At 37.9% G+C, this 13,934-nt stretch overlaps 1 protein-coding gene across 1 annotated transcript in view; it reads right to left on the bottom strand.

The window, feature by feature from the left end:
* Positions 1 to 13,934, bottom strand: part of OPHN1 (oligophrenin 1) — a 414,559-nt gene that overhangs the window by 229,524 nt on the left and 171,101 nt on the right. The window contains exon 7 of the mRNA XM_054695894.1: positions 1,012 to 1,122. Coding sequence (XP_054551869.1) covers positions 1,012 to 1,122 — 111 coding nt within the window. The remainder of the gene's footprint in view (positions 1 to 1,011; positions 1,123 to 13,934) is intronic.

Here is a 13,934-nt window from a genome sequence, read left to right as displayed (position 1 = left end):
GCTTGTTCAGTGGCTCAAGTCCACAAAAATGAGTTATTTCTTCAAGGAAATGATACTGAATTTATATCAAATTCAGTCCTTTTGATTCAGCAAGCCACAACAGTGAAAAACAAGGATAGCAGGAAATTTTTGGATGATACATATATATCTTAAAAGGAACAGTTCAGCAGGCTAATGAATAAGATCTAAGTTGTCCAGCTACAGAAAGATCAAGATACTGGATGATTCCTTAGACCTATTTGTAATATATCTTTAAGATGCAATAAAAGTTGTTACTGATTTCAGGGAAAAAAGAAGTACAAATAATAGAATGGGAAGTCGCTGAATGCAACAGATGTAAGTTCCTAGAACAGTGGTTGGTAAATCATGGACACTTTAAGAGTTTTACTGAATGAATGAGAGGAATGAAGAAAGGGGAACAAGCCAAAATTAAAATTAGGGGTGACAGAGAAATTAAGGGAGGGGTGGAAAGAGGAAAAGAAAGAGATAAAGAAAAAAACATAGGGCCTCCCTGGTAGTGCAAGGGGTTAAGATGCAACCTATGAGGCTATCCACAGCCAATGAAGCACAAGTTCGATCCCCAGCCAAGGAGCTACCAGCATGGTAAAGCATACCACTCCTGACTTACCCTCTGCTCCCCTCAGCAGTGTATTTCAGTCATTCAGCCTGTTCTGTTCCCTTCTCTGCCTCTGGTGACTCCTCTCACCCCCCATACCTCTGGCCTGTACCCCAGTTCTTGTATGCATAAATAAATCTTTAAAAAAAAAGAAAGAAACATAGCTAAAATGAGAAAAATGTTGATGAAGAAAACAGAAGGAAAGATGAGAAAGAGAAGAAAAGAACAGTAGGGAGAAAGCAAAAATATTTTAGCCAGTGTATCTAATTTCTTTACATTCATTTTTAAATATTAATTCCCTTTCACATTCTTTGAGATTCCAATTTTACAACGAAAGATTTCCACATATACCAGGTACTTGGTAAATATGTTTGACATCAATACAGAAAACTTACTGGCTCAACAATATTGAACTTCTTGGATTCTTGAACTTCCTGAATTTGATATACATAATCAAGAGAAGATTCGAAGAAATTATGCCTCTCCTTGTCCACCTGGAGATCTGCCTGTAGAAGAGACACACATGTCACAAATCAGTGTAGTCATTTTCATGATAATCAGTGCTTATGTACTCAATAGTATGGTAGAGCTAAAGGAGAATTTAACCACTGAACAGTGACCTTTTCCGTTTGTCTATTGAACCAATAATGATCTATAACGTTATATAGATTTCAGGTACAAAACATTTTAAATCAACATCTGTATATGCTACCTCGTGTTTGTCACCAGAATTACCAGAACTCTAGTTTCCATCTATCACCATGCTATTGACATCTCTTATGCAAATTAGCCACCTTGCTCACCCTTTTTGTAACTGTTATTTTTTCTATTCATCTAAAAGTTTGTTTTTATTTTACTTAGTTCATTCATTTTCTTATGTATCATATATGAATGAATTCAGATAAGTAGTGATCTTATCACTTAATTTTACAAATGAGGAACGTGAAGCCAAAAGAAAAAAAAAGTGATAGATGTAGACTTCTGGTTCCTGGTTCAACAATCAAGAAGCTTGGAAATTACCAAGCACATTCTCTCACAAAGATAAAGTTGAATGTAAAAATCAACAACTCTCTTAGATTCAACAGAGAATTGAAGTCAGAGAAAACACCGCTGCCTCAAGTATTCAATAGATATATGAATACAGAGAATCAACACTTTTCAGAACAGAAACCCAGAAGTAGAAGCCTTTTATTAGTCAGTATCAGACCTCATTTAAGAAGTCTCTAAGCAAATCCAAAGATAAAAGGGAAGATAAAAACAGAGACTAGAAGAAATTTTGGCCTCTCATAATAACAGCTACAGCAAACTACTAAATGTTTAAATCCTAATCAGATGAACATAAAAACTCAGGCAAAACACCTATCTACCTCAATTTATTTTATTTATTTATTTAAAGATTTATTTATTTATGCATACAAGAACTGGAGTACAGGCCAGAGGTGCAGGGATAGGGGTGGTGGTGAGAGGATTCAACAGAGAATGGGGAACAGAACAGGAGGATCTACTGAAATACACTGCTGAGGGAGCAGCGGGCAAGTCAGGAGAGGTCTGCTGCGCCATGTGGGTAGCTCCCTGGCCTGGCAGGGGATCGAACTCATGTGCAGAGACTGAGGATAGCATCATAGTGCTGTGCTTAACCCTTTGCACCACCAGGGAGGCCCTACCTCAATTTACTTTAACCAGAACATCATAACAGCTTCCAACAACTTATTACAAAATGTGCAAAAAGGAAAACACACAAGAAACAGTTTTGATGTGAGGACAGCCTTCAGAACTAAACTCAGATGAAGCAGACATGGTAGATGGTTGAATATAAGGCCAGGAATTATAGCTAAGGTCTATATTGGAAAAAGAAGACAATACACAAGAACAGATGGGTAATAAAAGCAGAAAAGTGAAAACTTAAAAAAAAAGTCAAATAAAAATACTGGAAATCAAAAACACTAACAGAAATAAAGAATGCCTTTAATGGAAGCACTGACACACTGGACTAGACTAAGAAATAATTGGTGAACTTGGAAGACATATTAATAGAAACTTAAAAAACTGACATACCAAGAGGTAGAGTAGCATATTTAACAACAATTAGGTAATTACAAAAGATTTCAGACATGCATATTAGGAATGCCAAAAAGAAATAGATGAAATATATAAAGTAATGAGGACTGAGAATATTAAAAAATAAAGACATATACCAAGCAACAGATTGAGACAGTAAGAAAAATACCAAATATCAACATGTATGCATATCATATAAAAACTGAAAATTTTTTCAGAGGCAGAGACAGAGAGAAAATGTTTAAAGACACTAGAGGTAAAATCAACTAACCTAAAGAGATTCAAGTGTAATAATTCTCTTAAGAATCAGACAGCAAAGGAGGGGATGGGAAGGGGGCAAAACAGAGAAGAGATGAACACAAGGGAATATGGTGTTGGTTCACAGGTGACACAATGGTGGGAGGACTATGGGGACTACAATGACGGAAGAAATTAATTAATTAAAAAGAAAATATTAAATAAGTAAAAAGAAAATAGCTCTCTCAAGAAACCATGCAAAAGAAAAGCTTAGAGAGAAATATTGAAGTTGACAGAAAAAAGTCACAATCTCAGAACTCTGTACCTAGTGAAAATACCCAGTAAAACTGAAGGAAAGTTAATGAAGTTCTCAAACAAAAATTGAAGGTTATCTTGCCAATATACTTATAACACAAAAAAATGCTGAAAAGTGGGCCTTCCTGATGGCCTAGGGGCTACGTCTCAGTGCTATCATGCTATCACAGCTGCAGGCTGAGTTTGATCCCTGACCAGAGAGCTAACCCACATATGTCACAGCAGAACTCTCCTGTCTTGCCTGCTTCTCCCATTATCAGTATATATCAGTAAATCCACCTGTTCTGCTTCCCACTCTGTCTCTGGTGAATCACCTCACCCCACCCCTGTACCTCTGACCTACATCCCAGTTCTTGTATACATAAATACATAAATCTTTTTTTAAAAATGTTAAAAATTTCTTCAGACAGAAGGAAAAGATGTGTCAAAAATATGTATGAACAGGGCCTCCCTGGTGGTGGAAGGGGTTAAGTCTCAGCACTATGAAGCTGTCGTAAGCCACTACAGCAGAGTTCAATCCCCAGCCAGGGAGCTGACCCACATGGTGCAGCAGACTTCCCCTGTCTCACCCACTGCTTCCCCTCAGCAGTGTATTTCAGCCAATCTGCCTGTTCTGCTCCCCACTTGGTCTCTAGTGAATCCTCTCACCATCTCGCACCTCTGACCTACACCCCAGCAAAAATAATTAAATCTTAAAATATGTACCAAGATAAAGGGATTAAAGAACATGAGAAAAAAATGAATGAAGATAAAATAAATTGTTACATTTTTCTTACTTGTAAGTGATCCTACATAAAAGAATATCCAAAATAATAATTGCAACAATGTATATGGTGATTGAATGTTACTAAAAAGTGCAATGAATGACAAAAATATAAGGGACTGTAAGGTGAAATTGGAAATCCTATGTAATAAGTAACCTGTATTTCCCAAGTAGCAGCATGGTGTGAGGTGAAGTTAGATAAAGTATAAAATAATCAAAAACATACTCTCATATATACTAGGACAATCACAAAAAAGTTTAAATATGAAGAATAATTGATATGCTAAAATAGGATAGACCATATAAAATAAAATTTTCATTAAAAAATAGAAAGTAGGGCCTCCCTGGAGACGCAGGGGTTAAAGTCTAAGCGCTATGAAGCTATCGCCAGTCACTGCAGTATGAGCTCAATCCCAGGCCAGGGAGCTAACCCACATGGCACAGCAGACCTCCCCTGTCTCACCCACTGCTCCCCTCAGCAGTGTATTTCAGTAGATCCGTCTGTTCTGCTCCCTGCTCTGTCTTTAGTGAATCCTTTCACCCCCTCCACACACACCTATGGCCTAGACTCCAGTTCTTTATGCATGACTAAATTAAAAAATCTTAAAAAATTAGAAAGTAGAAAAATATTAGAAGACAAAAATAAAGAACAAAGGTAATGAATGGAAATCAGTATCAAACACAGTAGCTATTAATCCAACTATATGAAAAACTACAAAGTTCAATGGTCTAAACATAAAAGTTTATAGGCAGAGAATGTCAGGGTGCATAAAAATAAAATTGACCATTGTTTTAAATATAAAGCTAATAGATTAAAGGTAAAGCTATGGGAAAAGTTATGCTATATCAACATTAATCAAATGAAAGTTCTAGAGACTATATTAATTCCAGAAAAAAAGAAATTTAGAGTAATGACAGATATCACAAAAAAAGAGCAGCATAACATGATAAATGGATCAATTCTCCAAGAAGATATAATAACACTTGTTATGAACGTTAGAATATCAAAGTACAGGGATCAACATGGTGGCGAGCAGACCCTGTGAGTAAGATCTCCCATTAAAAAAAAGTTAATAGGTACGAAAAGCGGCAGGTCCCAGTGGGAATTTGGACACGGAAGATAAACGGACGACTCCAGCAAACTACCTGAAGAAGAAAGATGCCATAAAAGAGGACTAGAAGGGAGGAAAGCGCAGAACCCTGCTACCCTCCACCACCCACAAAGTCTGCACTCTCCGACCAACAGAAAGGAGGAAAAAAAACAAACTAAAATGACCAACAAGAACAAACTACACATCAAGCAGGGCTGTGAGGGGAAAGGACTATTTCAGCCACCACACCCTGTGAACTGGAGCTGTGGAGAACCCTGCAGGATTCGCCTTGGAGGTGAGCGAACAGCGCCAGGCAACATTAGAGAACAACAGAGATTCCCAAAGCTCTGCACACAGCCCCAGGCCAGCCTGTAAGCTTGCGCGGAAAAGCTGTACGCTTGAAAAGCAAACGCAGATTGCAGCTGCACAGGTCCCCTCGCCTGCGACCTAGGCTTGCGGGGAGACACGCGGGAGCCCTCACTGAAGTGAAAGTCCCTCACTGAGTAATCAGGAACCAGGTGCCCAGGCACGTGAGCTGGGTGCAAAAGGCGCCATTTCTGCGCCCAATGCTGCATTGAACTGGGCTACAGCCCGCATCCTGTACCTGAGGGCTTTGGAACTGAGACCTGGGGTACGAAACTCGAGGCATGGGTTCTCCACGATGGTGGGGCACAAGGCAGACACAGCACCCCAAAGCCATTGAGGTTTACCCTACCATTCCCGCTCTGTTCCCTGTCCCACGGGGTGAAAAAAACAGCTCCCCAAGAACATTAGGAGAGATCTCTGGCGCCACCTAGCGACCAGAAAAAAGTCACTGACACCCCCATAGAACAGGGACCTTTCTTCAGAAAAGACTGCTTGAAAAGGGCAGAAGGCTCCCGGAGGAGCCAGTGGCCAGCTGGGAAGTTAGCACACGCCAGGTCCCTTCCAATCAGCACTGTGAGCCCACAGGGGGAGCGGGCACCCACGGCCGGGGGAGACGGGGCACGCAGAAGAGTGTGCCTGAGACCGGACGCGCAGGGAGTGTGTCCCACATCACCATTTTAGAACAGGGACATTTCTTCAGTAGACTTCCTGAAACCAGCAGAAAGCTCCCTCAGGAGCCAGAGGTGAGCGGGGAAGTTTGCCCACACCAGACCCCTTCTGGCCTGCAGTTCAAGCCCAGAGGGGGAGCGAGAACCCACCACCGGGGCAGACCAGGCGCACAGGGGAGTGTGTCCCCACATCAGCATTTTAGAATAGGGACCTTTCTTCAGTAAAGACTGCTTGAAACAGACAGATGGCTCCTGGAGGAGCCAGAGGGGGGTGGAGAAGTTCACCCAAGATGCCGGCCAGTCCCAGCAACACAGTGTCCCAATGCGTATGACAAATTAGAAAACAGACAGTAGGGAGTAGAAAAACCACACACAACCTAACAACTCCTCAGGAAAAAAGCAAACCACAAAAAGAAACCACACCCCAGATTGCTACGACAGTAACTTGAAAGAACTTCTGAGCCTTTCAGAAAGAGAATTTAAAATAGCTATGATTAAAAAAGTGACAGAACTCATAAGGGAAAACAATGATATGAGAAAAAAAATCAACGATCAGAATAATGAAATTGTGTCCCTAAAGGGTGAAGCAAAAGAAACACAGGAGATCAAAGAATTAATGGAGGAACTAAAGAACTCTGGGAAAAGCAATGAAAGCAGAATAGATGAAATGGAAGAACGAATAAGTACTCTTGAAGACACAAAAATAAAAAGAAACAAAACAGAAAAGGAAAGAGAATTACGAAGGAAAAAGACCGAAGAAAGACTTCGGGAACTATCTGACTCAATGAGGAAAGGAAATATATGAGTTATAGGAATACCAGAAGGAGAAGAGAGAGATGTAGGGACAGAGAAAATATTCAAAGAGATAATTGAAGAGAACATCCCAAATGTGAAGAAGGAGATGAAAATTGATATACAAGAAGCAAGAAGAACACCAACTTCCACGACGAAAGGAAAAATACAGCAAGACACATAATAGCAAAGCTCCCAAGAATGCAGGACAAGGAAATAATAATGAAGCTGACAAGAGGGAAGAAACAGATAACATTCAATGGAAAACCAATCAGGCTGACATCAGACTTCTCCGAAGAAACACTACAGGCAAGGTGACAGTGTAGGGACATAGTCAACAGACTCCAAGACAACAAATGCCAAACAAGAATACTCTATCCCGCAAAGCTCTCCTTCCTCTATGAAGAATGAATAAGGACCTTCCCAAACAAACATAAACTCTGGAATTTCATTACGACTAAACCCCCACTCCAAAAAATACTACAAGGACTCCTAAAGCCAGAAACTCAGAGGGACAAATAACAACAAAAGAAGGCCAAAAAAAGTTATTAAAAGAATAAATAAATAAAATCAAAGGAAAGACAAACACCATGGCAAATACAGATGCTAACATAGCAATATTAACTCTAAACGTAAATGGACTAAACTCTTCAATAAAAAGACACAGAGTTGCAGCCTGGATTAAGAAACAATCCCCAACCTTTTGCTGTCTCCAGGAAACACATTTAGCAATAAAAGATAAAAACAGACTCAAAGTTAAAGGATGGAAAACAATCCTACAAGCAAATGGACCAAAAAAGAAAGCAGGAACAGCTATACATATATCAGATAAAACAGATTTCAAACTCAAAAAGATAAAAAGAGACCCCAATGGTCACTACATTATGATCAAGGGGACAACACTTCAAGAAGAAATAACACTCATTAACATATACTCACCAAACAAAGGAGCACGAAAACATATCAGACAACTGTTGTCATCTCTGAAAACAGACATCAGAGAAAACACACACATAGTGGGAGACTTCAACACACCACTATCAACAATGGATAGATCAATAAGACAAAAAGTAAGTTAAGAAACTAAAGCTCTAAATAAGTACCTAGAGCATTTGGGCTTAACAGACATCTATAGAACACCAAACCCCGAAAAATGGAGTACACATTTTTCTCAAGTGCACACAGATAATTCTCCAGGATCGATCACATACTGGGGCACAAGACAAACATCAACAGATACACCAAGATTGAAATCATACCAAGCATCTTTTCTGACCATGATGGCATCAAACTAGAAATAAACCATAAAAAGAAGGCAAGGAACTATCCTACCTCATGGAGATTAAAAACCACACTACTGGAAGACCACTGGACTGATGAGGAGACAAAGAAGAAATTAAAAAAGTTCTTTGAATTGAATGACAAGGAGGACACCGATATCCTAAATGTATGGGATGCAGTAAAAGCAATAATAAGAGGAAAATATATAGCAATGGAAACTCACATCAAGAAACAAGAAAGAACTCAAAGAAACAACCTAATCTCGAAGCTCAAAGATCTAGAAAAAGAACAACAAAAAAACCCCAAAAACAGTAGAAAAAAAGAAATAATAAAAACCAAAGCAGAAATAAATGAAATTGAATCTAAAAAAAACAACCCAAAAGATCAATGAAACCAAGAGCTGGTTCTGCGAGAAAATCAATAAAATAGACAAAACCCTAGCCAGGCTCACAAGGAAAAAAGGGAGAAAGCACAAATAAACAGGATCATCAATGAAAGAGGAGAAATCACAATGGACACAGCAGAAATCAAAAGAATAATCAGTAACTACTATGAACAGTTATATGGAGACAAGTTCAACAATCCAAAGGAGAAGGACAAATTCCTACAACTCTACAATCACCCAAAGCTAGATAAAGAAGAAATAGAACACCTAAACAGACCAATTACAAGCAGTGAAATTGAAATGGTAATAAAAACCTCCCCAAAAATAAAAGCCCAGGACCTGATGGATTTACAAATGAATTCTACCAAATATTCAGAGACGAACTGGTGCCTATCCTTCACAAACTCTTCCAAAAAACTGAGAAGGAAGGGACAATACCAAACACGTTCTATGAAGCCAGCATTACACTAATACCAAAACTGAACAAGGACAAAAAAAAAAGGAAAACTACAGGCCAATCTCGCTAATGAGCACTGATGCAAAAATCCTCAATAAAATTTTAGCTATTAGAATCCAATAATATATCCATAAGATAATTCACCACGACCAAGTAGGATTCATGCCAGGGACACAAGGATGGTTCAACATCCGAAAATCAATCAACGTTATCCAACACATCAACAAAAAGAAATATAAAAACCATATGATTATATCAATAGATGCAGAGAAAGCTTTCGACAAAGTTCAACATCCATTCATGATAAAAGCCCTTGAAATTCTTGAGATACAAAGAACATACCTCAACATCATAAAGGCCATATATGACAAGCCAACAGCCAGTATCATTCTCAATGGTGAAAAGCTGAAAGCAATTCCATTAAGATCTGGAACAAGACAAGGATATCCTCTCTCACCACTGCTTTTCAATATAATACTGGAAGTTCTAGCCAGAGCAATAGGACAAGAGAAAGACACAAGGAATCCAAATAGGAAAGAAGAAGTCAAACTATCACTATTTGAGATGATATGATAATAATACATAGAGAACCCAAAAACTCCACAGGAAAACTAATTGAACTCATCAATCAGTTCAGTAAAGTGGCAGGATACAAAATCAACACTCAAAAGTCAGTAGCCTTCCTATACACAAACAATAATCTGAAGAAGAAGAAATAAAAAGCCATCCCTATTATTGAAACAAAAAAAAATCAAATATTTGGGAATAAATCTAACAAAAGAGGTAAAGGACCTATACAATGAAAACTATAAAACACTGTTAAAGAAATAGAAGAAGACACAAAGAAATGGAAAGACATCCCTGCTCATGGATTGGAAGAATAAACATTATTAAAATGGCCATCCTACCAAAAGCAATATACAGAGTCAATGCTATTCCAATCAAAATTTCAATGTCATTCTTCAAAGAAATAGAATAATTATTGATGAAATTCATATGGAATCACCAAAAACCCCAAATAGCCTAAGCGCTCCTGAAAAGGAAAGAAGGGAATGGAGGTATCACACTCCCAGACTTCAAACTATACTACAAAGCCATAATCATCAAAACTGCATGGTATTGGAACAAGAACAGACATACAGACCAATGGAATTAAATAGAAAATCCAGAAATAAACTCACAGATTTATGGACAACTAATCTTTGACAAAGAGCAAAGACTATGCATTGGAGCAAAGAAAGTTTGTTCAATAAATGGTGCTGGGAAAACTGGGTCGCGACATGCGAAAGAATGAAGTTTGACCACTACCTCACACCATACACAAAAATCAACTCAAAATGGATTAAAGAACTAGACATAAGACCAGGAACCATAAAATACATAGAAGGAAATAGAGGTGAAACACTACGTGATATGCACATCAAAAACATCTTTATAGACACATCACCCAAAGCAGAAATAGTGAAGGCAAAGATAAACAGCTGGGACTGCATCAAATTAAAGAGCTTCTGCCACAGAAGAACGAGATAACAAAAACAAAGAGAACCCCACCAACTTGGAGAACATTTTTGCACACAACACTAATGATAAAGGACAGATTCACAAAAATCTGCAAAGAGCTGATAGAGCTCAACGAACACACAAGAGAAATATATCCAGTCAAAAAATGGGCAGAAGACTAGAGCTAAAAGAACTTTCTCTGAAGAGGAAATGAAACCAAAGCCAGCAGCATATGAAAAAATTGTTCAACATCACTTTGTAATCAGGGAAATGCAAATCAAAACTACCATGAGATACCATCTTACACCAGTGAAAATGGCACATATTAAAAAACTAGCAACAACAAATATTGGCGTGGGTTGGAGATAAGGAACTCTTCTGCACTGTTGGTGGAAGTGCAAACTGGTCCAACCACTATGGAGATTGTGTGGAGATTTCTGGACCTACTACACATAGAGTTTCTATATGATCCAGCAATTCCACTCCTATTTATTTACCCAAAGGACACAGAAACATCAATTCCAAAGAGCACCTGCCCCCTAGTTTATAGCAGCACTGTTTACAAAAGCTAAGCTTTGGAAACAACCCAAATGCCAAAAATAAGACTGGATCAAGAAGATGTGGTACATATGTATTACTCAGCATTCAAAAAGATAAAAACATGCATTTGCCACAACATGGAGGAGCTGGAAGGGATCATGCTCAGCGAAATAAGCCAGAAAGAAAAGAAAAATACCGGATGGTCTCACTCATAGCAGGAATCTAGAAAACTTAAATAAGGGACCAGGAAAATGAATAACTATAAGAAAGTGAACATCAAAATCAACAACAACTATGAACCAGAGACACTCTATGGGTGTAGGGGGCGGGAGGGAGGGTTTGGGGCAAAATAAGGGGTTGCAAATATATGGGAATATAAAAATAAAATTTATTATTAAAAAAATTAAAAAGATACTTCATGATCTTAATGCTTAAAGAAAAAGAATATCAAAGTACGTCAGATTAAAATTAATAGAACTGCAATAAACATAGAAGCCATTATTAGCATTTACTGCCTTACCACATAGACAGAATTTTTTATACAAATAAAATACTCCCTGAAAGAAAACCATAAGATAAATAATTTCATAAGGGAAAGTGACAATGACAGACAGGTTAAGAACAATTGCAATATAATTTTGCTTGGAACATTGCTGGGAATCAGCTCTTAATAGAGGGAGGAACAATTTCAACATAGAGCCTTTATCTGTTGATGGCTAAAGGGCTACTCATACCCACATGGGGGAGTTTAGAACCTCAGGACTCCGCTGAATAGGGAGTGAAAATAAACAGTGTAGAAAACAAAGGGGCCCACCTTCAAAAAATGATATTGTTTGGGGCAGTAATGATAAGCAACTAAACATAGGGGAGAAGATAAATGCCACAATGACAGAATAAAGTCTCGAGGGTGAAAAACCCTATACTCCAGCCACTAAGGTTACGTGAGACTATAAGACATTCTTTGTAAGGGTCAGCATAGTTTCTTTTTTAAGATTTATTTATTTATGCATACAAGAACTGGGGCACAGGCCAGAGATGTGGGGGGGTAAGAGGATTCAACAGAGACAGAGCGGGGAACAGAACAGGCAGACTAACTGAAATACACTGCCGAGGGGAAGAACAGGCAAGACAGGAGAGGTCTGCTTGGCCATGTGGGTTGCTCCCTGGCAGACCGGGGATTGAAATCCAGCTGCAGATGTCTTGGATTGCTACATAGTGTGATACTTAACCCCTTGTGCCACCAGGGAGGCCCAGGTCAGAGTAGTGTTTGTCTAAGGTGGAGACTGTCAGCTTGAGGCTGTGGTTCAAAGACCTAAGTGAATAGTTGTTTGATCTTGTGGGGAAGTCCTGGGTAGTGGAATTTGATGTGACTGAGAAGAGATCTACCAATAACCTGGCACATAAGAGATTAATCTACACAAATGTTATTTGTGTGATACAAAATACTTATCCCATCCCAGTTGGAACCATTGCTACAATAAGATTCAACTAAGAAACTATAAAAACAACAAAAACCAATTAACAAATACAATAAATCCTTACATTTCAATAATTTCCATAAACATAAATGGATTGGATCCATATATTAAAAGGTATAAAAACCCTTTCCCCTGGCTGGCAACATGGAGCATGCAGACTAGAGAATACCTAGAGTTACTGTAAAAGATGTGAATTAGCAGGAGTTCACCAGAGCTCTGTCAGCCTTCCTACCCATGATGAGAACTTGTTCTACACATGAGCTGCTTCCACAGCATGGCATCTGCAAAACCAGATTGGCTGTGTGGTTAGCTCCATGACCAAGAACTATGGGAGATGTCAGAGAAATGGTATCATACCCCTGCAGTCCTTCAAGCCACAGAGGGGTTGAAAATGGTAAAAAAGGTTTGTCTGTCTGTTCTGCTCCCCGCTCTGTCTCTGGTGAATCTGCTCACCCTCCCATGCCTCTGGCTTATACCCCAGCTATCATATAAATAAAAAATAAATCTTTAAAAAAAAAAAGAAAACTGAAAAATACCGAAAACATATAGATAAAACAAAATGCTTCTCAATAATCAATGGGCCCAGGAAACATATTTAAAGCAATAATTTAAAAATAGTTGTTAATAAATGAAAATGAAGATACAATCCATCAGAAACTATAACAGAAACTATAAAACCATATAAAGCACATTAAAATGGCAGACTATACAATTAATACACAATACTCTGCAAATAATGTAATATTACTTGCAAATACTGAATGATAAGAAAAAAATAAGTTAAGAAAAGAAACCCAATTAACTTCAGATCAAAAAACATTAAATACCTACATATAAATTTAACAAGAGAAGTATAATATCTATATGATGAAAATACAATACACTGTTAAGCAAGATAGAACAATATAAAAAGACATGGAAAGTTACATCATGTTTATGGATGGGAGAAATAATCAAAATGACCACCATAACAAAAAATATATACAGATTAAATGCATTTCCTGCCAAAAGCCCAGTGATATTTTTCAAGGAATTAAAAAAAATTACAAATGTATATGGAAAAAAGTGAAGAAAAGTATAGATACCATGTTGCCAAATTTTAAACTGTATTACAAAGCAACAGTAATTAAAAAATTATGGTATTAGAATAGAATCATACACAGATCAATAGACAAGATTCAAGAGGCCAGTAATAAATCCACACATATATAAACATCTAATTTATAACAAAGAAGCCATGAGCATACAATGGAAAAAAGGAAATCTATTTAACAAATGGTAGTGGGAAAATTGGGCCAGCACATGTAAAAGAATGCAAGTAGATAACACTCCTCACTCCATATACCAATTAAACTGAAAATGAATTAAAGATTTGCATATAAAACCT

Source organism: Talpa occidentalis, unplaced genomic scaffold (assembly GCF_014898055.3).
Source record: "Talpa occidentalis isolate TD23 unplaced genomic scaffold, MPIMG_talOcc4v2.1 talOcc4.15, whole genome shotgun sequence".
Lineage (NCBI taxonomy): Eukaryota > Metazoa > Chordata > Mammalia > Eulipotyphla > Talpidae > Talpa > Talpa occidentalis.
This window is presented reverse-complemented; position numbering and strand designations above follow the sequence as displayed.